Source organism: Muscardinus avellanarius (assembly GCF_963383645.1).
Source record: "Muscardinus avellanarius genome assembly, chromosome: 3".
Classification (NCBI taxonomy): Eukaryota; Metazoa; Chordata; class Mammalia; order Rodentia; family Gliridae; genus Muscardinus; species Muscardinus avellanarius.
In genome coordinates, this window is record NC_137788.1 from 166270883 (window position 1) to 166295887 (window position 25005).

Here is a 25005-nt window from a genome sequence, read left to right on the forward strand (position 1 = left end):
TTTATATCTGAATGAAAACCCACAGCACTTTCTAGCTTCTGTGGTTGATTTATCTAGTTAGTCACCAGTTTAGGTTGATGTTTATTTTTCAGATACTGTGATTGGTGCGTTGTGAATATACATCCTAGTCAGGTTTAATGTGATAAATACACACGCACACACGGTGGCAGGGGCCCCCCCCTTCATCCCTCCTCCTCCTTCTCCCTGTAGATTTTTATGAGGTTGGTAGTAGAAGAGAAGGCTTGATGAGGAATCCTTATTGTGAACTCTGCCAAAGGAATTAGAGTTTAAGATTAGATTAGGAGCCCAGCCTGGTGGTGCAGGCCTATAATCCTAGTCCTTGGGAGGCTGAGACGAGATGATCCCAGACTCAAGGGCAGTCTCTGAAATTTTACAAGACTTTCAGCAACTTAGTGAAACCCTGTTTCTAAATAAAAACATAAGAAGGAATAGGGATGTAGCTGGAAGGTAGAATGCCTTTGGGTTCAGTCCCATTACTCACCCCAGGTAAGATTAGTTTTGGAGGAACTCAGAGAGGTCGTAAACATCACATATACATGTTACACTTGGCCCTCATACCCCTGAGCTTTGCATTCGCAGATTGAACCACTGTGGATTAAAAGCTTTGTGGCGAGTTGTCCCGGTCAGTCATGTCCCGACACATACCCTGGGTAACACAGCGGAAGCGTTCGGTGTGGTCTTTGCTTAGTGTAGGTGCAGGTCATCTTGAGGTAGCTGAGGTACCTGCGGGTGGAATGCACACGGGATGCTATCTGGTAGAAGGGACTTGACTTTGATACCTGCGGGGAGCCCTCCCACCCAACGAGAGATGACTGTTTTCATCCACGTTTAGACTCTGACTGACCGCTGCTCTAGTCTGTGCTTGTTAGCATCCAAAAACATTCGTGTATGTGATATGTGACTGATGTGCACATGTGTGCATATGTGTGTGTATATGTATACGCTTCATGATTCTGAAGATTGAAGTAAAGGCTGAGCTTTGTGTTTGTACTTATCACTAACTTCGTGTCCTCGTAGCTGCTTTCGTCCACTCTAACGCATAGCTTCAGGAGCACGCCCTTGTAGAGCCCGATGGCCCGGCACGGCCTGGAGTCTCACCTCAGTCTGGGGCTCTGCACAGCGGCGAGCTCATCCACAGCCGGGGCAAGGCCGTCTCCACCCAGTCTCCCCTCCTGTGTGTCTTTTCTCTCTGTGTCGTCGTCAAGTGCGGAGCTGCCCAAGTGGGAAGGCACCGCTGTGTGTCTTAGCAGCTCTCCTGCTGGGCCGATGGAGCCCCTCTGCAAGCCAATTTTGCTTCAAGGCCGGCGTCTCTCCCACTTTCTAGGCCCAAATGGCTGTGCTGGGAGCCAGCCTCGCTCACTGAGGAAGTGGGCTGTCCCCTCACGGCTGCTCTCCATCCGGGGCCCCCGTCAACATGCATCACCCAGGGGAGAGGAGGACCCTCCCGTTGAGCTTAGCAGGAGACAAGTGCAGAGACACCCAAGGATTAACTGACATCCACTTATTACAACCCTCCAGTGCTGAAGACATACTGCTTTTCCTTTATGGCAGTGCTGGGGGCTGAACCCTGGGCCTGTGAGTGCGAGGCGAGCGTCTCACCACTGAGCCAGCCCCCGGGGTTTCATGTCTGTGTTCACCTGCTGTGCGACACAGGCCTGGGTTGGGGTTGGCAGGCATGTGGAACTGCGAGGGTCATACTCATATCTGCCCCCGGTCCCTGTGGACATGCGTGCTGGCCGAGCAGAGCAGGCCACCTCACGGCGTCTGCGTGTCGGCCTCTACCCCAGACTCCAGTTCCCAAGAGAACACAGCCAGGCACAACTCCTGTTCCTGCTGTTCTGCTCAAGAGATTCCTGCCTCAGCTAACAGGAGGTCTTGGCGGGGGTGTAGACCATGATCACATCAACTCCAGGAGGCTTTGGGCAGCTCGTGTCTCCCCTTGGGGGTCCTCAGGGGTATCTGAGGAGAGGTGGTTCCTGCTGGCCCACCTGGCAGTGACTTACCCAGCTCCGTGTCTGTGGTTGAACATGGACAGGAACCATCTTCTGACATTAGATAAAACATTATACCTTTTTTTTTTTTTTTTTTTTGCAGTACTGGGGATGGAGCCCAGGGGCACTCTACCTCTGAGCTACACCCCCAGCCCTATTTTTATTTATTTTGAAACAGGGTCTCACTGAGTTGTAAAGGGCCCCACTAAGTAGCTAAGGCTGCTTGTGAACTGTGATCCTCCTGTCTCAGCCTCCCGATGCTGGGATCACAGGCATGCGCCACCACGCCCGGCTCACATTATACCATCTTAATAATGGCTCCATCCTTCCTATTGAATTCTTCCTAGCTTGCATTTTATTTATTATTTATTTATTTATTTATTTTACTGGGAGTAGAACCCAGGGATATTCTACCTGTGGGCAAACCCCCCAGCCCTTTTAGTGTTTTTGCTTAGAAACAGGGTATCCCTAGGTTTAATGAGAGTCTCACTATTTGCTGAGGCTGCCCTCGAAACTGTGATTCTCCTGTCTCAGCCTCCCAACTACTGAGATTACAGGAGTGCACCACTATGCCAGGCTTTATTTTATTTTTTAATTTTCAGAGTAATAGGTACGGCTGGGGTAAGGGCATTGGGGATTTTCTCCTCATTGCAGTGATCCTTGGGAGGGCACATTCGAGGCCCTTCCTGGGGCCATTGCTGCAACTTATACGTATTTGCGTCATGACTACAGGTCCAGAAAGGTCGAGGAGGAGGAATATGAAGATTCATCATTAAACCAGAAGTGGGTCCTGGCTCCGAAGTCCCAAGACACTGACGTGACTCTCATTCTCAACAAGCTGCTGAGAGAATACGATAAGAAGCTGAGGCCCGACATCGGAAGTGAGTGTTGTTTGGATTCGTGGAGAAAGTGTACCATCATGCATATTTTCTAAGGCATTATAAATTCGAAGAGTATTGCAAAGTTAGTGCAGAGAGGTCTCCTGGAGTCACCACACAGTTCATAACTGTAGTATGCTAAAAGCCCAGAGATTGACATCGGCATGGGTGTGTGTGTGTGTGTGTGTGTGTGTGTGTGTGTGTGTGAGAGAGAGAGAGGGAGATGTGGTCACAGGTGCGCCTGTGTGATGACCGCTGAAGGAAGGCCAGCACTGGTTTGTGACCATGAAGCTCCCTCCCCTCCCACTTTCTGGCCACGCCCACTTCCTGTCCCAGATTCCTACCGGGCACTAATTTACCCTCCACGCTTGTGTTTGGGCCTCCTGAGGACATTATGTAGGTGGAATCATTCGCTTTTGAGCTGACCCCGCCTCCTTCAGCACGATGCCGAGCTCCACCCAGGCCGTTGCCTGGATAGGACATTGGTTGTTTTCACTGCGGAACAGTCTGCACGGTGTCGCGTACAGATGTTTACAGATTTACCTGTTGAGAAACATCTTGGTTATTCCCAGTTTTTGTCTATTACAGATAGATGGCTATTTTACTTTACTTTATTTTGAAAAAAAAGGGTCTGTCTAGATTGACGACAGCCTCGTCATCTTGCTGAGGGTGACATCGGATCTATGCTCTCCTATCTCGGCCTCCCAAATACTGGGATTTCAGTCATGCACCGCCATGCCTGGTTCATATACAGGCTTTTATGATGGTATAAGGTTTTATTTTCTGGGATAAATGCCCAGGAGTATGATTGCTAGGCTGTGAGATAGATGTTATGTTTAATATTCCTTTTTCAGTTATTTTTACTTCCAATATAAAATTATTTTTAACTGAGGCAAAAACATACAAATTACACATATTTATGGGGCACCATATGAAGTTTAGACACAGACATATATTGTATGATATTTAAATCAGGGAAATATTTTTGATGCTTTTATTGGTGCATTATAGTCCCACATAATAATGGAAATCACGTAGACAGTGACATCCATGCACACACGCTCTTGGTGCCCCCTCCCTGTCTCCCTCCCTCCCAATACAGAGTACCCAGGTCGACACTGGTGTATATTCACAGGTGCACACGTAACCTATGGTCTTCCTCCATCCCTACTCTTTACATTGGTGCAATTAAAGGTCTCTGCGTCTTTGAGATCCACGGCCCATCACAGTTGTCTGTGGTTGACGCCGGCGTCCGAGCTACAGTGATGAAGTGGTTCTTTATAAACAGTCTTACTGGGCTGTTTATTCAGGCCGTGGACTTGAACTTGTGATCGTCTTGCCTCAGCCTCCTGAATTCCAGGGGTCATAGGCACCTATTACCACAGCTGGCTAGATTTGTTATTTTCTTTTTTTCCTTTTTTTTTTTTTTTTGTACCAGAAATTGAACTCAGAGGCATGCTACTGCTAAGCTGTACCCGCCAGCCCTATCTTCTTATTTCTTTTCAGGTAGGGTCTGGCTACGTTGCTGAGGCTTGCCTTAAATGTGTGACACAGTACTGGTGTGTCAGCACCCCAGTACTGGGGTCACAGGTGTGTACCACCACATATAGCAAGTAATATTTTTTAATTGTTTTTATGAGTTGCTGAATTCAGTTTGCTAATACTTTGTTTTCTTTGCTATGTATTTTTAAATTTTTACTATCTTTGTCTGGTTTTGGTTCCAGTTAATACTGGCTTTACTGAGATGAGTTGGGAAGGCTCCTGGCCTTGTTTTCTGAACAGATTGCAGATTGTGTAAGAGTTTGTGTTATTTCTTCAAATGTTTTGAAAGGATTCTCCAGTGGTACCTTCTAGCCCAAGAGATTTATTCCTGGGAATTTTTTCCATTACAAATTTGTTTTCATGATATATAGGTTGATGCAAATGATCAGTTTTAAATTGGTTATATTGCACACTTGTTTGTGCTTTTCAAGGAATTGGTCCATTCCTTCCCATTTTTTTTTTTTTTTTGGTCTTTGGTAATGAGGTTTGAACTCAGGGGAATTCTACCTCCAAGCTACACCCCCAGCTCTATTTTATTTTATTTTTTTACTTTGATTCAGGGTCTTGTGAAGCTGCTGAGGACACTGCTGATTTGCTGAGGCTGGCCTTGAACCTCTGATCCTCCTGTCACAGCCTCCAGGTACTGGCAGTGCAGGTGCATGCCACCACGCTGATCTGGCCCCTGGTTTTTAAGTGGTCAATTTTCTGAGTGTAGAATTATTTCCCATCTTGAGCTTGCTTTGGTTTTATCTTCTCTTTCTTGAAGTAAAACTTTGTTATTGATATGAGACTATTTTTTCTTATGAAACCATCTGGTGCTCTAATTTGCTCCCTAAGCACTGTTTTAACTTCGTGTAGCAAATTTTAATACGCTATATTTTCATTTAGTTCAAGGTACCTTTTAATTTCCTTTGAGACTTTTTTTTCTGTAAACCTATGAATTATTTAGACACCTGATTTTAGTTTCTAAGAGTTTGGAAATGATCATACTTTCTATTATTGACTTCTAGATTTAATTCCATTGTGATCTGAGAATATACTCACGAGTTTAGCTCTTTTAAATTTATTAATATTTGATTTATGGCCCCAATCTTGAGGAATCTGAGGAATGTTCTAGGGGCACTTGAGAAGGCCCAGGCAATGGTTGCTTTTCCGTCTCCCTGGAGCGTTGATTCATGGAGAGCCCAGCACCTTAGCTATACGCTCTCTCTTTTTACAAGTCAAGAACACCAATTTACCTGTAGCAGGATCAAGAATTTTCCTGGTCCCAGTCGAGATAGAATTTCAGAACCACTGAGGCTGGTGTGAGGAGAATTTAAGATGGGCCTGGTACGGGCCGGGTACGTGGATCATCTCTCTCATCTTTCGGTGTCTCCTCTCCCTCTTCTGTAGAGTGAACAAGAGAACAAATCATTCCAGCTCCTCCCAACTCAGAAACATTTGTCCACTGAACCGTATGTCTTGCACGAGGTCCATGAATTCAACGGTGGCCATTTTTTCTAATTTTTAATTGTATTAAAAGGCTAACAGTGAGGAGAGTGTGCAGCGATTATGTATTCACGTGGAAGAGATGATCTGGAAAGTGTTAGTGATTTGCTCACTGCTTGCCAGACACCAGCTCGTGCTCAACCTCAGAACAGAGAGAAACAGGAGCCACTCTAGTTGGTACTTTGCTTTTCATGTGCGAGGCTGTAGGAAAGCCCCCCATCAACAGTGTCTTTGGCACCAAATTCCTCTTCTTTTACTTTTTAATTTTTTTATCGGTGCACTGTAGTCCTACATCTTAATGGAGTACGAGGTGGTGGGTCATACATGCACACGTCACTCACTCAGCCCTTCCCCAGTTCCCGCCCCGCCCCTCCCTCCCTCCTCCTCAGGCTTGGCTTAGTGATTGGCTGCGGAACGCTTGTGAATGGGCATCATGTACGTTAGGGAATTCCCCTCTCCCCCTCCCATCCCCTCCAGTCAGGCCTCCTCATTTGCTCATCTGTGGTTTCTCGTCCTTTGTCTAGAGCTCCTCCTGTGACCTTTTTTTCACCCTAGCTTCAGCGTATTAGGGAGAGCATCCGATTTCTCACTTTTTGTGACTGACTAATCTCACTTAGCATAATGTCCTCCAGCTCCATCCATTTCCCTCCTTGAAGCGGGCATAGCTCCAACACCGCAACATAGACACAGGTAAAAACTTTCTCAAAAAGACCTCTGCCGTGCCTTCTTCCCAATCTAAAACTGAGCAAGGCTCGTTTTAGCAGGAATGCTGCACGGCAGACATTCCCTGGAACAGGCGCGTAGCATCTCCTTCTGGAGAATAGTATTAGGTGTGGGTATTTGGGGATTTTTTGAAATTGGCCTTGTTACCAAAAAGTACTTGAGACTTGTGTTATTAACGGCCCCAAATTGTTTAAAATAATTCAAGATTTACTCCCTGAACCTTTAACATTTATGTATGGGTTGCACTTAAATTTCCAAATGACCAATCTAACAAGAATTCTATAAAGACTCAGACAATAACAAGTAGAACAAGCCTTAAAGGCAACCGATCCTCCCCAGGCTTTCCCCAAGCAAATATTAACAATAAACCTAAAACAGAGCCAAGACAAGTTGTTCCCACCATCTTGAGTTCTGGGAAGCCAGCATATTTAATCAAAGGTAGATAGATGGGTACCCAGGCACAGCCTTGGGACATGGGAAAGTATGAAACGTTCTTCTCCTCAGTAGTGCCTATTGATTAAAAAACAGTAATATATATCAATCAGAGTGTAATGCTTAGCATAGGATATTATTATGATATTCTATTAGTAGTTAATAATAAATGTCTGATCTTTTCCTTGGTTGCTTGTAAGAGGAAATGTTCCCTTATAAAAGAAACTGGCCGTCTGTCACCTTGCCTTGATGTATTAGTTCTTTGTATACTTACTGGTGTATTCATTCTGAAAAAAATTGTAAGAGTAGAATGTAGCAAAAAATCAAAGTATAAAATGCTTGCCAAAACCAAAAGTAGAGAGAGCAAAAGTGAGAAGTAAATAGAGCAGCTCCACCCTCCACTGAGCCTGCGCGCTGTGTCTCTGCCGAACTTCACTGAGTCCTCACTCTACCGCTCACCGACCCTGACTCATGCTAGGGCTGGACCCCGGCAGACCTTCAAAACACAAACTAAAAGGCAGATCAATATGTGGAATTGCATTAAACTGAGGAGCTTCTGTACAGCAAAGGAAACTATCAGGAACCTTAGCAGAGAGCTGGCAGACTGGGAGAAAGTTTTTTCAACTATCCCTTTGATAGAGCTCTAATATCTGGAATATACAGAGAACTCAGAAACTCAGCGCTTAGAAAACAAATAACCCAGTCAGAAAATGGGCAAGTGAACTAAATAAATACTTCACAAAAGAAGAAATTCAAATGGCCACTAAATTATGAAAAAATCTTCAACATCACTAGAAGTCAGTGAGATGCAAATCAAAACTACCCTGAGATTCCACCTCACTCCAACTAGAATGGCAATCATTCAAAACACAAACAATAACAGAGGCTGGCGAGGATGTGGAGAAGTGGGAACTCTAAGACATTGTTGGTGGGATTGCACATTAGTGCAACCACTTTGGAAAACAGTACAGAGGATCCTCAGAAGAATGGGAACAAATCTACCATTTGATCCAGCAATACCACTTCTGGGTATCTACCCAAAAGAAAGTAAAGCAAACTACCAAACTAATGCATGTGTATCTATGTTCACAATTTCCAAACTATGAAACCAGCCAAGATGTCCATCAACAGATGAATGGATTACAAAACAATGGGATATGTACACAATGGAATTTTACTCAGCCATAAAGAAGACCAAATTCTTCTGAGAGAGGACACTGAGCATGGGTACAGAGTGAGTGAGCTTGGCTTCCAACCCAGTTCTCTGTGTAGTAAAAATTACTTCACTTTTGCAGTGTTTAGAGAAAACACAAGACAAGCCTGTTAAGAAACAGGGTGCCCTCACAGCAGAACACTAGAAGGGGCTCACCAAGATTCCATCATGTGCAGTAGACAAACAGACCCATTCTTCTAGAGATTTCCCAGCAGGTTTCCCTTGTCTACAGGATATGTTCTTAAAACCTGTTACGGATTCTGGAAAGTACAGGTAGTACCAAACCTATGTATACTATGTGTCTTGGTTTCGATTTAGAGTGTGCCCCTCAGCTCTCACAGAAACAAGCAACAGTGTTGGAAGTGGGGCTTGGTTGCCCAGGAGGGGTCCTGGGGATGTTGCTCTGGGGATTATAGATCCTCCCTCCCCGCCTCTCACTCTTTGCTTCCGGAAAACATGGCATGAGAGCAGAGCCCTTGCTGTCTCCCTCTGTTTGCTTCCCGTCACCATGTCCTGAGGTCCAAGACCCCAGCCTCAGATGAACTGAACCCAGAATCTCAAAGAAGCTGTGAGCAGCTAAATCGTCCTTCCTCTGAGTAACATGGGCAGCTGCTTTGGGTTAGAGCAGTGAGAATGTTGGCCGAGAAACTATTTTTTCTTCTATGCATGTACCTATGATAGAGTTTAATGTACAGATTAGACACAGTAAGAAATTAACCAATGATAAGTAGAAAAGTTATATATTAAGTATAACAGTATACTGTAACGACACTCATGTGAATGTAATCTGTCCGTCTCTTTCTCTCTCTCTCAAAAATATCTTGTTGTACTAGATTTGCCTACTTCAGACAGTGCTTGACCACATGTAACCGAAACTCTAGGGGGCAAGACTATAAATCAGACCACTGTCTTGCCATCGTGCCCAGAAGAGTGAATTCCCACACAAAGCAGCACACGCACGAAACATGAACGCTCCTTCTTAAAGAAAGCAGCTCTTCCAACGCATCCTGTCCCCTGATCCTCAGAACTCATTGCCATGAGTGTTATTCTCTATAAACTTTAAAAAAATAATTGTCACATCTGAGAAGAGCTCTGTGCTTTCTGAGTTGAAGAGATTTAAGAAAAGACACAAGTATATATAAAACCAGGAAGAACAGTGTTGCTCTGTGGTCCCCTGACATTAACGTTCCACCGTGTGCGTTGCCGTGGTCCTCGGGGCAGCAGAGTGGCTGCTGAAAGCCCGCCGCCACCTCTTAGACGCTCAGCCTGCATCTTCCTGTGAAGTGCTAACTCGTGTTTGTGTGGCAGAATCCAGCGACTTGTGGGTGTTCAGGTAGAGAATAGCAGTTGCTTAAGAGCTGCTCTCCTGGTATAAAAGATGCTGAATTAGACGCCATTTCTTTCATGGCTCAGAAGAGCTGTGAATTCCCTTCCTTTTCTCAGGACCTTTTTGTTTCTGAATCCAGCTCATTTTATTTGCTGTGGACACCACGCTTCCTCACCGAGGCCTGCTGAGCTGCTGGTGGCGAAGCGCTACGCCTAGGCTTCTTGCTAGTTGGATGGGGTCTCAGTCTCTTTGCTTGCCCCCCATCCCTCCCTCGTGCCTCAGCTCGGCAGCCAGCTCGTCTGAGCGCTCTGTCTGCACCAAGCCCCGCTCGGGGCCCTGGGACAGCCAGCGGGGAGCGCCCACTCGTGTGAGGACACTAGTGTTCTGGTGCTGCTCAAGCAAAGGGAAGAGGCTCTTCAATGGTGCTTAGGAGTAGTTGTGAGGCTTCTCCTTTGGATAAATTAAGTCTCTTTAAACCCTTGAAAATTCTACTTTACTTCAAGGGTGAAGCCCAGATCCCCAACAGGACACAGAGGCCAGCCCTCGCGTGGCTCTTGTCTGCCTCCGCATCTCCACATCTAGATGCGAAGCCCACGCCGTGTGCTTTGGGGACGCGGACCCTCCTTTTTGTCTCACCTGGACCACGGCTGTTGCCGTCGCCTGGGCTCCTTACCCCATGTCTGCTCCGAGCTCCGGGCACTTGGGCCTTGCTGTCATCTTCCAGAAGCAGGCCTTTTGCATGTCTTATCCCTCGCTGACCCAGTGGCCAGCGTCAGGTATTCCCCCAAGTTTCTTCTGGCATTAATGTTCATAGGCTTTCATGGGTGCATTATAGTCTCACATCAAGTGAAGCTCACAGAGGTAGTGACATGCACACAGCAGGTGGTGGGCTTCCTCCCCCTGCCACGCCTCCCTCCTCGTGCACATACTGAGATTGCCCTTGGTGTTCTCACATGTGCATCATGTCCATGGAAAGTGGCTCCTTCATTAATTCCTCCCCCACCAGAACCCTCCCTAAACCACCTCCCCGGCCCCACGGGAGCTTCTCCGTCATCTGAAGTCCTGTGGATCCCAGTTACTCCCGGGCTTCCGCGTGTCAAAGGAAACGTACGGCCCTCACTTCCTGGGGCCCGCTAATCTCACTCAATCCTATTCCCTGGGTGCGTCTACTGTCCTGTACATGACATCATTGTTCCTTATTTCCGGGGAGAAGGCCACTGTGTGGATACCCATCATTTGCGATCCATCATCTGAGGATGGGCACCGAGGCTGGTTCCACCATTTGGCTCTTAGGAGTTGTGCTGCCAGCACCCATTTATCTTCTTTAAAAGGGGGCACACAAAGCCTGTTGTGAGGGTGACGTGACAGTGTAACCGTGCACGAGACTGTTTCCACACGAGTGTGGCTTTCTGCAGCTCACACCCGAAACCTGGTCTCTTCAGGAACTTCACCCCCACATCCGAACTGTTACGCACCCACTCGACGTGCTGCTGACTCCCAACGGCGGCCCAAGACCAACATCAGGGAACACATTAAATGTCCCTGCGCTGTTGTCCTGAACAGCGAGTAGGTGGAATTGCCTGGACTCACTTGTGTTGTACCGAAGCAGTGCATATCTCTGTGAATCCTCTGACTGGTTTTCAAATTAAAAAGCGTGTGTGGTGGTGCACACTTGTAATTCCCACACTTGGGAGGCTGAGTCAGGAGGATTGCACAGGTTCGAAGCCAGCCTCAGCTACTTAGTGAGGCTCTCAGCAACTTAGTGACACCCTGTTTTCAAATAAAGTATATAACAGGTCTGGGAGTATAGCCTGGAGGTAGAAAAGTCCTTGGGTTTCACTCCCAGTGCCACACACACACACACACACACACACACACACACACTGCAATCATTATGTTTCAGAATTGCGGACTACTTCCTTAGCTATTCTCCTTCCTCAGCTAACTTCTAGATGATGGATGTGCCTGTTTCCGCTCCTCTCCTTTTGCCATCCATCTTTTTAAGCAACACTGAAGCCTCGTCCTTCTCTGGCTTAGGGTTAAGCAAGGTGTCATTTGTCTTGGGAAAAGATCTCATCATGTGAACTGGGAAAGGCAGATGGGGAATCGGCCTTTGGTAGAAGTGTGGAAAGGAAGGCAAACGACAGGTGCGGACTTCTTTCCCTTCAGGATTTCAAGAAATTAGAACCACTTTCTTGAACACAGATGATTAGAGAGTACAAATACCTGCCCTGTTATCTAGGGTGTCTATGCTGAATACATCAGGTTGGGGGAAAATGAAAAATTACGCATTGGCTTTTAAAGGTGAATGGCCCAAGCTGTGGGGGAATGTGAGCAACGCAGAGGCGGGCAGGCAGTTTTGTTTGATCTTCGTGTGGCTGTGTCCTTGGATAGAGGGCTCCGTGCTGCCGCTGCTCCCTCCTCCTCCTCCTCCTTCTTCCTCTACTACTACTACCACCACCACCTCCTCCTCCTCCTCCCCCCTCCTCCTTCTCCTTCTTCTCCTTCTCCTCCTTTCTCTTCCTCTTCCTTCTCCTTCTCCTCCTTTTTCTTCCTCTTCCTCTTCTCCTTCTCTGTTTGCACAGATGAACCTCTTGCCTAGGCTTTTCTCAAGGGTACTCTCCCAGTGTAGACCAACTGGATGTGGAATGAGGTTTCCATGCAGGCAGGATCTGGGTGCGCCGGTGAGGACCTGCGGTGTGCTCTCACCGTGACAAGGACAGAGGACGGGACCGAGGCTTCTCCTAGGGTGGAGGTGCCACGCGGAGGGGCGCTCTCAGGGCTTCTTTCCTCAGGCTGCCAGGGCTGGACAGGGCACCCAGGCACACATTCAGGGAAGCGCGGCAAGGCAGCTCCATCCCTGGGAGAGGAGGAGGAGGAGGAAATGGCCACCTAGTGGGGCCATGACCCCCAGGAGGTCAGGAGGGAATGTTGTTGCATATATATATATGTGGTACTGGGGTTCCTGGAAGCCCTTCTACCTCCAGGCTACACTCCTAGATCTATTTTTTTAAATATATTTTTATTTGGAAACAGGGTCTCTTAAGCCAGCACGGCTGGCTTTGAACCTGTGTGATCCTCCTGTCTCTGCCTCCCAAGCGTGGGGATTACAAGCGTGCGCCACCACGCCCAGCTCAAAATATATATTTTAAAATAACTTAAATCAGTGATAACTGGTCCTTAAAGTGTGACGTTTTTGGCTGACCCATAAAAATGTATATATTTTTGGGGTACCAGTGACATTTTGGTACCCATGCATTTTATAGTGTTCAAGTCAGGGCCACCATAGCTATCTACTCAAACATTAATGATTTCTTTGGTGGGAATGGTCAAAGTCCCTCTAGCTCTTTGAAACACACAGTTCATCACGCTCACCTGCAGTTACCCTCTGTGCAGCCGCACTCGCGCTCCTCTCTCTCTGCAGCATTTTCTGTTTTGTCAGTAGGGATTGAACTCAGGGGCATTCTACCTTTGAGCCACACCCCCCAGCTCTTATTTTTATTCTTTTGTATTTTGAAAGGAGGTCTCAGTAAGCTGTTGGCTCCGTACTTGAACGTGGTGTCCTTCTGTCTCAGGCTCCCGAGTCCTGGGACTCTAAGCGTGTGCCAGCCCCTGTGCCTGCTCGCTCTCTAACTGTACCCAGTGCCTGTTGACACCCCTCCGCACTCCCCAGCCTCCAGTAGCCACCATTCTCTCTATGAGATCAAGGTTTTGGATTCTACATATGAATGGGGTATGATTCTCAAAGTTATTTTTATTCAGCTCTTTGATGTAGTTTATTGCAAAATGGTGAGGCCAGAGGCGCTCCCAGTGGGCCATACATAGAGACTTCAGGCAGTGCTGCAGGTGACCGACCCCTGGGCCGGACTGGGTGAGCCAGCGGAACAAGGAGGAAGCCCTGCCCTGCTGAGCCCTTCCCCAAGGAAGCCTTTGCTCTGCTGCGCCCTTGAGGAAGCCTCTGTTCTGCTGAGCCCTTCCCCGAGGAAGCCACCGCCTTGCTGAGCCCTTCCCGTGAGGAATTGCTGAGCCCTCCCCGCGCTGCATGAAGGGCTCCTGGTGACTGGCCACAGGGTGCTGGGACTTGTGTTGGACGCTGTATTTGAGGGGATTGTGAGATGTGTGAAGGAAGGGCTGTCCAAAGAATCGGGTGCATTACTGAGGGTCGTGACTGATAATGGATGCACACCACGATTCCGTTCCCTTATCACTTTTATATTTTAAGAACAAGAGCAGGGTTTGGGGGCAGAGCTCAGTGGAGGGCTCTTTTCTAGTGTGTGTGAGAGGCCACAGGACTGAATCTCAGCACCAAAAAGATTTAAGACGAGAGAAGAAGGGAAATAGGGTGGTAGGGACTGGGGGAGAGAGGGGAGAGAAAGAACAGCAGTTCACTCCTAGGAAGTGAAGGACAGACACACGTTGAAGTGGAGGTGTACCTGTGTCTGGAGGGAGCTGGAGGCAGGACCCCGGGTACTTTGGGGCACCTCTGTCCACCACGTGCCGACCCTGCACAGTCCGGCTGTCCCAGGCTGGCCACTGACTGTCGGACAACCCGGTGACTAACTCGAGTCCGGCTCACCTTTCCTCTGTCTGTGTACATCAGGAGACCCGGGCGGCTGTAGATGTGGCGAAGCCCAGCTGGTCCACAGCCTACCATACAGACACAGGACCAGTGAGTCAATACATTCTAGCAATTACTGTAGACCCAGAAAATAATTCAGATGTATTCACTCCCCTCTCAGAACAGATGTAGGAGGAGAGGAGACAGACAGACTTAATGGCTGTGCTGGAAGTAAGAGCGATTACTGTAGTTAGCTAACTGATTCTCCCACAAAGTTAATTTGAATGCATGAGGGGGGTGGAGAAGGAATTTTGTGGAGAAATTATACCTGTCATCTCTCTGAGGGACTAATTAGGCATCCAGGGGCCGCCGGGTGAAGACCTCTGCTCCACACTCTGCTAGGTGGCCTCGGTTCCTGCATTCCCACCGGGAGGGGCCAGGATCCTCCATACCTCCCAGCTTTTAGGGTTTTTCCACGGTACTTTTCTCCAGGCTGAGCCCTCTGTAGGGCAAAGCTGAGTTAGAGCTCATCTAGCAGTTGAGTTTATTAATAATTCATGTTAGGATATTATTTTTTCTTGCAGGAAATGTATAAGGAGGTTTCATTGTATAAGTAATTCACTGTTGCTTATATAGGTATATCGCTCTATTCACATACCCCCGAGTCAATCAAGGGATTGGGCTTGCTTTGACTGTGCAGTGCAGTTCCTAGAATTGCCGATGGGCTGTTGTTTATGTTCATTCCATTAAGTAGCTCATGTGGATTAGAGAGGTTTTGGGTGAGGAAGGTTCCACACTCAGATAAAGGTCTTTCCCCCTAGTCAGCAGCGGGCTCCAAGAGAGAAGGCCCTTGATGTTTTCTGGCTCTGAGTGATAGTTAGCCTGGGTCCATGCCCTGCCGCAGGAGGCGCAGGTGAGCACAGCGGGCCTTTGCTGAGCTGAGTGTCAGGAGCCTTCCCGAGCTCTTCCCGACCCTCCTGCCTGGGCTGGCTCAGGAGAGGTGGAGGGCCCTCGGCCAGCTCCCTGTGCACTGAGATTTCTGTTTAGCTGTCTGTGTTCCATCTGTCTGAATTTACACGCGTATCCACAGGACACTCCAGATCCTTTTAGAAGGCATTACTATGCCGTACGCGCTGGGTGGTAGTTCTAATTACAGTGTCGATGCAAGCATGATAGTTTGGTAGAATATTATGGTCTGCAGGGATTCGGGAGGGGAATTTTATCCCGCTGTTCACAGACCTGGCGCAGTGCCCGAGCTGCCTGGATGGCTTGTGGTAGGCGCCTGTCAGTGGACGAGAGGATTGAGATGTGGTGTGTAGACACGGTGGGTATTACTAAGCTCCAAGAAGAACAAGCGAAGCCGTGTGCAGGAGAGTTGAGGGACGTGAGAGCATCATGTTAAGAGAAGTAAGCCAGATGGAAAGACAAGCCACCCACATTCCCTTTCATAGGTGGAAAAAAGTAAAAGACAACATCAGAGTAGCGGGAGAGCATTAGGGAGGAAGACGGGAACGGGAGGAGGGAGGGGATGGAGAGCCACTGTTATTTCATGTATGGATAGACCACAAGTAAGCCCATTGTACTTCATCACTAATAAACAGAGACAGACAGACAGACAGACACAGGGACGGAACCCAGGGGCATTCTACCTCCGAGCTACACCCCCAGCCCTGTTTTTCTCTTTATTTTGAAGCAGGGTCTACGTAGCTGAGCGCCTCGCTCAGCAGCGAGGCTGGCCGCAAACCTTGGATCCTCTTGTCTCAGCCTCCCAAGTCCAGGGATTAGGAGCGTGCGCCACCACGCCCGGTTGAGACTGACTTTTAGGATACAGACGGGAAGACTAAACAAATCAGAATATGTATAATTTTTTTCTCTAATTCAATTTCCACTTCAAACGATATTACCGGTCTTCTGCTGACTTTGCGTTTACTTATGTATCCTTATTTTTGCGATACTGGGGATTGAGCCTTGATGCTCTACCTCTGAGCTAGACCCCCAGCGCTTTTTATTTTTTGTTTTGAAGCAGTCTCCCGGGATTGCTGGGACTCTACCTAAGTCCCTGAGGCCGCCCTTGAACCTGTTATCCTCCCGGCCGAGTCTCTCAAGTCCTGGTATTAGGGGCTGGCGCCACCACCCCTGGCCACGTTGGGTTTAATTGGCTCTGATTTCTTAAGGCGGAAGAGGAAATCATTAATTTGAGGCTTTCTTTTCTAATCTTAATGGTTAGTGCTTTTAATGTCCTGAAGTTTTTATCAGCACTCCACAGATTTTCAATGTTTTTCTGCTGTTTTCCTTGCATTCTCTCAAAGCACCTTTTCTTTCCTTATTTCCTTCTTCTTTGGCTCATTAGACTAGTTAGATGTGTGGTATTCATTTTATAAATATTTGAGGTTATTCCAGATATTTCTCTCGTTTTGATTTCTAATTTAATTATACTCTGGTCAGAGGACACATGGTTTGAATAGCTTCCATTCTTTGGAATTTATTGAGACTGTGGCCCGGGATGCTTGTCTGTCTTGGTGTGCACGCGAGGAGAATGTGTGTGGAGCTGTCTTTAAGTGGAATGTTCCACAATTAGACCAGTCAGGTGAGGTTGGCTCACACTTTTGTTAAAGTCTCTTTCCTGATTTGAGTCTACTTGTATCAATTTTTGAGAGTGGGACACTTAAATTTCTGTCAATACTGTGGCTCCAGTTTTCTTTAGTTTTATCGGGTGTTTAAATCAATCTTTCTTTCTTTCTTTCTTTCTTTCTTTCTTTCTTTCTTTCTTTCTTTCTTTCTTATTTCTTTATTTATTGGTGGTGCTGGGGTTCCTGGAAGCCCTTCTACCTCCAGGCTACACTCCCAGACCTATTTTTATACATTTTAATTTGGAAATAGGGTCTCTTAAGTCAGCGCGGCTGGCTTTGAACCTGTGCGATCCTCCTGTCTCCACCTCCCAAGCGTGGGGATTACAAGGTGTGCCACCATGCCCAGCAAAATCATTAATTTTTAAACATTGGTGCTAAGGGTAAATGCATTTAGAACTTTAATGCCCTCCTGAGTAATCTTTATTATCATCCAATGACTGTCTTTGTATCTGGTAATCACCTGTCTATGTGTATAGATATATGAGTATGTATATATGTATATATACTTCAATTATATGTTTATGTGTATATCTTAGAAAAGTAATGTCTATTTAAACAGAATAACAATACATCGTGGGCTTTATGCCGTATGTTTAAGTGCCAGTCTTTGCTCTGAAATCTCCGTTTTTACGCTATTGCGGCCATTCTGCTCTGCTCTGACCGGCGGTCAATAGGTTGTTGGGGACTGTCCCGGCCTTCCGCTTTCTGTCTGTGTTCTCAGTGTGTTTCTGGTGGACACCACTTGGGCGAGTGGTGCATTTTATTTAATCTAATTTATCAGTCTGCCTGTAGAGTCTCGGCCATTTACATTCACTGTGCATACCGATGCAGTGAGATCTCAACCTCCGACCTTTTTATTTGTTCTCTGCTGGTCCTGTCTCTTTGTCATTTTCTTTCTTCTCTTTGTGTGGGTTCTATCTCCTGTGTTTTCAAAATTAGCATTAAGTCCTAATTTTTCTGTTTTAGTGACTGTCTTAAAAATTGACCGTGTGCACCACTCATCTATCCGAGTTTGCCTTTGGGCAGTACCGTGCCATCTCACACGCAGTGTGAACGACCGCAGGAGCCTGTTCCATCCCTGGCCCCAGCCTCTCTGTGGTGGTGCTCCTTTGTGTCCCGTGGACGTATCCATGACCCCCACGTCACGTCTTGTTTTCAATAGCCATTGCCTTTTTAAGGATCTCTCTATCTAGATATGTATATCTCAAAAACACACAAATAGGTGTGTGTGTGTGTCCTTAAAAAGGTAATGAATATTGAAATAATGCAGTTATATACAGGTAATTATATAATTAGTGCATATAAATATGATATATATCTTAACTTATTTAGATTTATTTCAACGCTTGTGTGTCTGGAGAAATTTTGCTTTTCTTTTACAGCTTCATCAAAATGTAATTTCTACGCCATAAAAGGCATCCGGTGGGGCTGATGTTTCGGTGGCATCGGCACCCTGGCCGGGTTTTGCAGCCATGACTTAGTTTAGGGCGCGCCTGTCACCTCCAGGGAGCAGTGTTCTCAACTCACAGTCGTGGCCATCCTTCCACCTCTACGTGCCCTCTGGACCAGTAGCCTCATTTCTGCCTCTTTACGTTAGCTTATTTTGGACTTCTTAAAAACATGGAGTCATCGACTATGGAGATTTTTGTGATTGATTTTTCTTACTTAGCATAAGATTTTCAGGCACATCGAGTGAGTGCGTAACAGTTTGGCGGAGTTCCCAAAGAGACCAGGTTTCGGGTGTGAGCTGCAGAAAGCCGCACTCGTGTGGAAACAGTCTCGTGCACGGTCACGCTGTCACGTCACCCTCACGACAGGCTTTGTGCGCCCCCTTTTAAAGAAGATAAATGGGTGCTGGCAGCACAACTCCTAAGAGCCAAATGGTGGAACCAGCCTCGGTGCCCATCCTCAGATGATGGATCGCAAATGATGGGTATCCTTCTCCCCGGAAATAAGGAACAATGATGTCATGTGCAGGACAGTAGGCGCACCCGGGGAATAGGATTGAGTGAGATTAGCGGGCCCCAGGAAGTGAGGGCCGTATGTTTCCCTTGACACGCGGAAGCCCGGGAGTAACTGGGATCCACAGGACTTCAGATGACGGAGAAGCTCCCGTGGGGCCGGGGAGGTGGTAGGAAGCCCCTGGGTTCCACCCCAGCACCACACACACACACAGATTGTAATCATGATGTTTCAAAATCGCTACTTCCTCAGTTCCTTCCTCAACTAACTTGTACATGTCCCCGCTCCCCTCCTGTCGCCATCCAGAACTCGAAGGGTGCGACAGGAGAATGGCATGTTCGAGTGCAATGAGCAGTAACTTAGCATCGAACCTCACTATGATGTGTACTTGCTAGACATCAGTAAAACAATTAAAACAAAAAGCAATAATAAAATTAGGTAATTTGCTTTGAGTGTAATATTTAATACTTTTCTTTAGGCATTTTTTATTAAAAAATACTATACTAGCCAGGCAAGTTTGCTCATGCCTGTAACCCCAGCACTTGGGAGGCTGAGACAGGAGAATCACAGGTTCAAGGTGAGAGCCAGCAACTTAGTGAAACCCTCAGCAACTCAGCAAGACCTTGTTTCAAAAGAAAAAATGGCCGGAAGCATGGCTCAGAAGTAGAATGCCCCAGATTTAAACCCCGGTACCAAAATAACGTCAAGAAAAAGAAAACAAAAGAAATATTGTACTTGAAAAACATATGTGGATGCATAGAATACTATAAAAATTAGATAATAAAACAACTTATGACTTCGCCTAGAAGCTATCGCATGTGAATATTCTGACTCATTTTTTGTAAGCTCCTGTTACTTTTTTTTAACTAGAATGAGATTACAGAATTTTGTGTTCCCCCCTTCCACATAACATTGTATCATTGGTATTCAAATGTCATGAAATATTTCTAAAACTGTAGTTTGATTGTTCATATTTTCCTGATGTTGGATATGTGTTTGGTTTTTAAATTCCATTATGATAACACCAACGTAGAAATTTTTTTTTTTTTTTTTTTGGTGGTACTGGGGTTCCTGGAAGCCCTTCTACCTCCGGGCTACACTCCCATGGGCTACACTCCCAGACCTATTTTTTAACTTTTTTATGTGGAAACAGGGTCTCTTAAACCAGCGCAGGTGGCTCCGAACCAGCGCGATCCTCCTGTCTCAGCCTCCCAAGCACGGGGATTACGAGCGTGTGCCACCATGCCTGGCAGTGTAGACATTTTTGATCCACATTTGATACTTGTATTGGTTATCTAGTGTAGAGTAAGCTCCTCGGGAATGGAGTGCCTTGCCCACAGGGCAATCCGGGCAGCCAGGATGGGCGCGCCTGCCCTGTTGTGGTCAGGTGGTGGCCAGGCTGGGCTGGGTGGTGCTAGGTGGCCTCATGGACCCATTTGGGCCACTGCGAGGTGCTTGGGGCCTCTGTGTCTGTGTGACCAGTCTCAGACGAGATCAGAATGATTTGTTCAGAAGTCATGCCGTGTCAGTTCTGTTATTCATGGGCAAAGCAAGCTACAGCAGTGACTTCGATCAGGTAGACCCTGCCTCTGATGGTAGACTGTTGCCAGTCTGCCATGGCAGCTTTCTCCAATTTGGATTGGAGCAGTGGAACTAGTTGGCTAAAGTCAAGAGACGCTCCTTGAAAGTCGCCCTGCTTTATACTTTTACCAGCAGGGAATGGGAAGGTCCACCCTGGGACTTGCCAGCGGGTTCCCAGTTCTGATGAGAAGCTTGGGTGTGACGGCACGGTCACTGGTGAAAGGGATGATGTTATTTGTTCTCTTGAAGAGCTCTCAGCTCCTCATCCGGTGCCTGAAGGCTTTATCTAGACATACCTTCGTCCAAGATCTTGGAAAGAAGTATATCCAGTCATTGTACCTGCTGTTCCGCTCTTCCTTCTGGAGAGCAGTCCAAGCCGTGGCGAAGCATGTCGCGGTCCCTGTTACAGACGGCGCGGTGCCACTCGTTGGGGCTAGGGCTGTAGCTCACTTGCCTAGCACATGTGGGGTTGTAGGTTCAATTCCCAGCACTGCAAAAATAATAAGTAAGTTAATTAATTAATTGATAAAAAGTAACTCAGCTAAGTAATGAGATTTTAAGTACATTAAAATAACAGAAAACTACATCTAGAATCAGTGTTTAAAATATGTCTATCAACCTAATAAAATTCCTTAGGACATAGTTACTAGACACTTAACATTAGTGTATACTGTTATTCTGGAAGGTTGCAGATGAACCCAAATAGATAAAAACCATGATTTAATTCCTTTTATAAAAATTGAACTTTAATTCATATGCCATCAAACAACTATTAATTAATTAATTAATTAATTTAGTGGTACTGGGGATGGAACCCAGGGGCCTTCTACCTCTGGGATACACTCCCAGACCTATTTTGTATTTTTTTTTGGAAACAGGGTCTCTTAAGCCAGGTGAGGCTGGCGTCAAACCTGTGCGATCCTCCTGTCTCCGCCTCCCAAGCGCGGGGATTACTAGCATGCGCCACCACGCCTGGTGAAACACACCATTTTAAAGTGTACAATTCACTGATGTTTTGGTGTATTTGTAAGCTATAAAGCCATCACTGCTACCTAATTTCCAGAACATTTTTTGGTACTGGGTTTGAACCCAGGGAGTTCTACATTCAAACCACACTCCCAGCTCTTTAGGTTTTAGTTTGAAACAGGGTCTCACTAACTTGATGAGACTGGTATTAAACCTCCTGCGATCCTCCTGTTTCAGCCTCCCAATGCTGGGATTATACCTGGCTTGGTTTCCAAAATGTTTTTATAACCCCCAAAGGAAGCCATCTACTCCTTACCAGTCACCCCTCGTCTTCCAGTTCCCTCTGGTGACCATAATCTATCTTTATCACTATGAATTTGTCTATTCTGGACATTTAATATAGAGAAATGTTACAGTATATGGTGTGTGTGTGTGTGTGTGTGTGTGTTTGTGTGTGTGTGTGTGTGTGTGTGTGTGTGTTTATTCCTGGAGATTGAAACCGGATCTGGCTAAGTTACCAGTACCGGCCTCAAACCTGTGATCCTCCTTTCTCAGCCTCCCACATACTGGTGTTGGAGGTGTGCGCCATTGTGCCTGGCTAGCTACTATCTCCGAATAGCCTCATATCCTGAGCATTTGAGTGCTCACTCCAATCAGTGTTTCTCATCAAAGAATGAGCACATGTCCTTAACTTTCATTCCAAAAATAGGACGGATAGTTGTTCTTTCAAATATAGAAGGGGATGGGAATCTTTTGAGCGACAATCACGCAGATTCAGTGGAGAGTGAACTTCGGTGTACAGTGACCTGGATTCTGCCCTGCTAGAAGTTGGCAGGTCTGTGTGTAAATAAAGCTAATGAATCTGCTCTTTAGCTGAATCCACATATTGCCTGCCTAAACACTGTGCTGATGGCCGGCTGGCTGGCTTTGCTTTTCCCTCCCTCGTTCCTTCTTTCCTTCCTCCTCCCCTGACCACTTCCTACTGCCCCCCTTCCAAGAGGCACACGTGTTTTAGACAGAGAGGAAGGCAAAGGGGGCAACGAGTGGGCAGGAGGCTCCTGCTCGTCGCTGGCCCGGGGCTGGTGTACCAGCTGCTGCCGCGCTCCGCAGTGAAGCTCAGCGGAGAGTTGGCGGGTTCAGTCGGCCTTATCACAGAACAGTGGCAGGCTGGCTCAGAGAAAGTCTCAGCACATGTGGCCCATGGCAGGGACCCCCCAGAGCAAACAGGAAGGGGGACGGGGGCAGAGCCAGTTGGGGGGCCCAGACTCTGCCGTGGGGCTCCCCGTGACGCCATGTGCAGAGCTCGCCCTTCAGCGCCGTGGACACTGATGGCGGACGGTACCCGCGGGAGGCAGCCCCGGGCCTCGTCCCCGGCGTCCAATCAGGCTTCCTCCAGTGGTGTCCCAAGGTCCCCTCACTAAGCTGCTTCTGTAAACAGAGAGGGATGGAGTTCTACCGAGGTGTCTGTGTTTTATCAAATAGTTCGTGAAGATGTGAAACTCTCATGCTCTAATGCACACATATGTGGCTCCATATCACTGACCATCTCCACCTGACGGCCCCCATTTGTAGAGTCAACCAATCAAGGATGGAAACTATTTGAAAAAAGTATCCCCGAAATGAATATGTACAGACAGATTTTTCTTGCCGTTATTTCTTAAACAATAGAGTGTAAAACTATTTACACAGTGTTTACATTTTATTAGGCATTATAAGTCATCCAGAAATGGTTTAAAGAATACAGAAGAGTCTGTGTAAGTTCTATAAGGATAGTATACTTTGTGTGTGTGTGTGTGCACATGCACGTGTGTGTACACGCGCATGTTTTACTAGGGATTGAACACAAAGGCATTCTACCTCTGAGTCACACCCTAGCCTTATTTCTGTTTTTTATTTTGAAGCAAAGTTTCACTAGCCGAGGAGGGCCTTACTAATTTGCAGAGGCTGGCCGTGAACCTGAGATCGTCTTGATTATAAGCATGTGCCACTATGACCAGCTGGCAGTATTCAGTGTTAAAGAGAAGACCGCAGTTTCCAAAAATTTTGATGTTTCTGGGGATATGGGTCTGGAAAACAATATTCAGTGGATAAGTAAGGACAATTGCACCTGCGTGTCAGTTCACATATGTAAGCAGAAGCTGTAACCAGACAGAGGATAAACTTTGGAGAAGAAGGGGAAGATTGACAACATTTTTCAACTTCTAATATGTATTTGTTTCCTTTGGACTTGATTCAACTTGCTAGTAAGACAATCACTAGGTGGTGAATGCCCACGAATGCTAGTGAGGTCTTAAAGTGAAGACAGTTCTCACGTGAAAGGCCATTGCAAAGTCTCATGGTTGAGACAGGCCTTGTGTTGAAGCCCAGTGTCCAAAACAGTATCACCATCCTAACGCTGAAGCCAGATTAGAAAAGGCAGCCCGGAAGACCGGGATGTGCCGCTGTGACCACACACACGTGATCTCAGCATCTCCCTAGGCACAGGGGCACTCTTGGGATGGGGACCTTCATTCCTTTGCTAACTTCTTATCGTCTCGGCAGGGTGGCGGGGCTTGGTACACGGTGTGCTCAGACGACGTGTGAGCCCAGGCGGATATGGTGGACACCTCGGCTCTATGTCAGGGACCTAGAACCGAGAACCATGTTCCTCCCTGCCCCAGGGACACACCTGCCTAGGGATCTTGGAACGCCTCCATTCATGCCTTCACCTGAAAGGAGAATCACCATCATGGGACACCTAGACCACGAAGATGAAGAGGGTTCCAGCTTCATCAAGCAGAACAGGCAGCTGGCTAATTAGTAAATAAGAAATGCATTAAGTTTCCTCTTAAACTAGAAAAACCAAGGGAGTTGTGGTAAAAATAATATCCCCAGCTCTTCCTGAATGTAGGAGAAGATTCGGGATGTTGTCTGTCTAGATCCTGGAGGATGGCAGAATTGGGTTAACCAGGGTCGGTGAGCCCCAGGACCTCGAATAATTGGGCCACCGATGTTCTCACTCGCTGCCGAGTTTTCTCCTTTGAAGTCCTTGAAGTTTACTTTCACCCGTTTTATCCTCCTTCCCCTTCTCATCTCTGTTCCTCTCTATTTAATAAATGCCCGTGTCCCAAATTCCTTGCCATAAATGCAGGACCCCCTTGGCTTTAAAGAGCTGGTTCTCCATTCTGTTTTCCATTCCATCATCCTAAGATTCAGTCCGTCCTTAATTCAGAGCTACTTAGGCACTGAGATTCTTGCTTTAAACTCTGGCCACAGTATTTATGCGTGAGTTCTCCAACTCTCTTACTTCATTAAAAAATGTTCTTTCTCTTTGGGGCATTGTGTAGACCCTTGGCAATTTCTTAATATTAGCAAATTACCCCTCAGTGTCAATGAAATATCTGTTCCTCCCCTTCTACTTCTCCTTCCCATCATCGAGTTTCCTGTTCCTTCAGTAAATTATTTTTGACGTCTTCTTTTTATATAACCTTTCATTTGAGATTGACACCAACTTTTTTGGCTTCAACCACCATCTCTGTGTATCAATATATTTTTTTCCAAGTCTTTTACGTTAGCCTACATCACTTTACTACTTAGATCTACGTTTCTGGTTCACGTCAAACGTTTGCAGTGCTTGGCTAGTCTGTGTGATTCTTGAACCTCACACGTAGAGGAGGTCACACTAGCCTGGTGATGACACAGCTCATCCTTATG

The 25005-nt window shown here is 46.7% G+C and overlaps 1 protein-coding gene across 2 annotated transcripts in view; it reads left to right on the top strand.

The window, feature by feature from the left end:
- The window catches only part of GABRG3 (gamma-aminobutyric acid type A receptor subunit gamma3), a gene marked incomplete at both ends in the record, with an annotated part of 582744 nt that overhangs the window by 3174 nt on the left and 554565 nt on the right, over positions 1–25005 (top strand). For both annotated transcript variants that reach the window (XM_080693035.1, XM_080693036.1), the window contains one exon: positions 2745–2893. In XM_080693035.1, coding sequence (XP_080549161.1) covers positions 2745–2893 — 149 coding nt within the window. The remainder of the gene's footprint in view (positions 1–2744; positions 2894–25005) is intronic.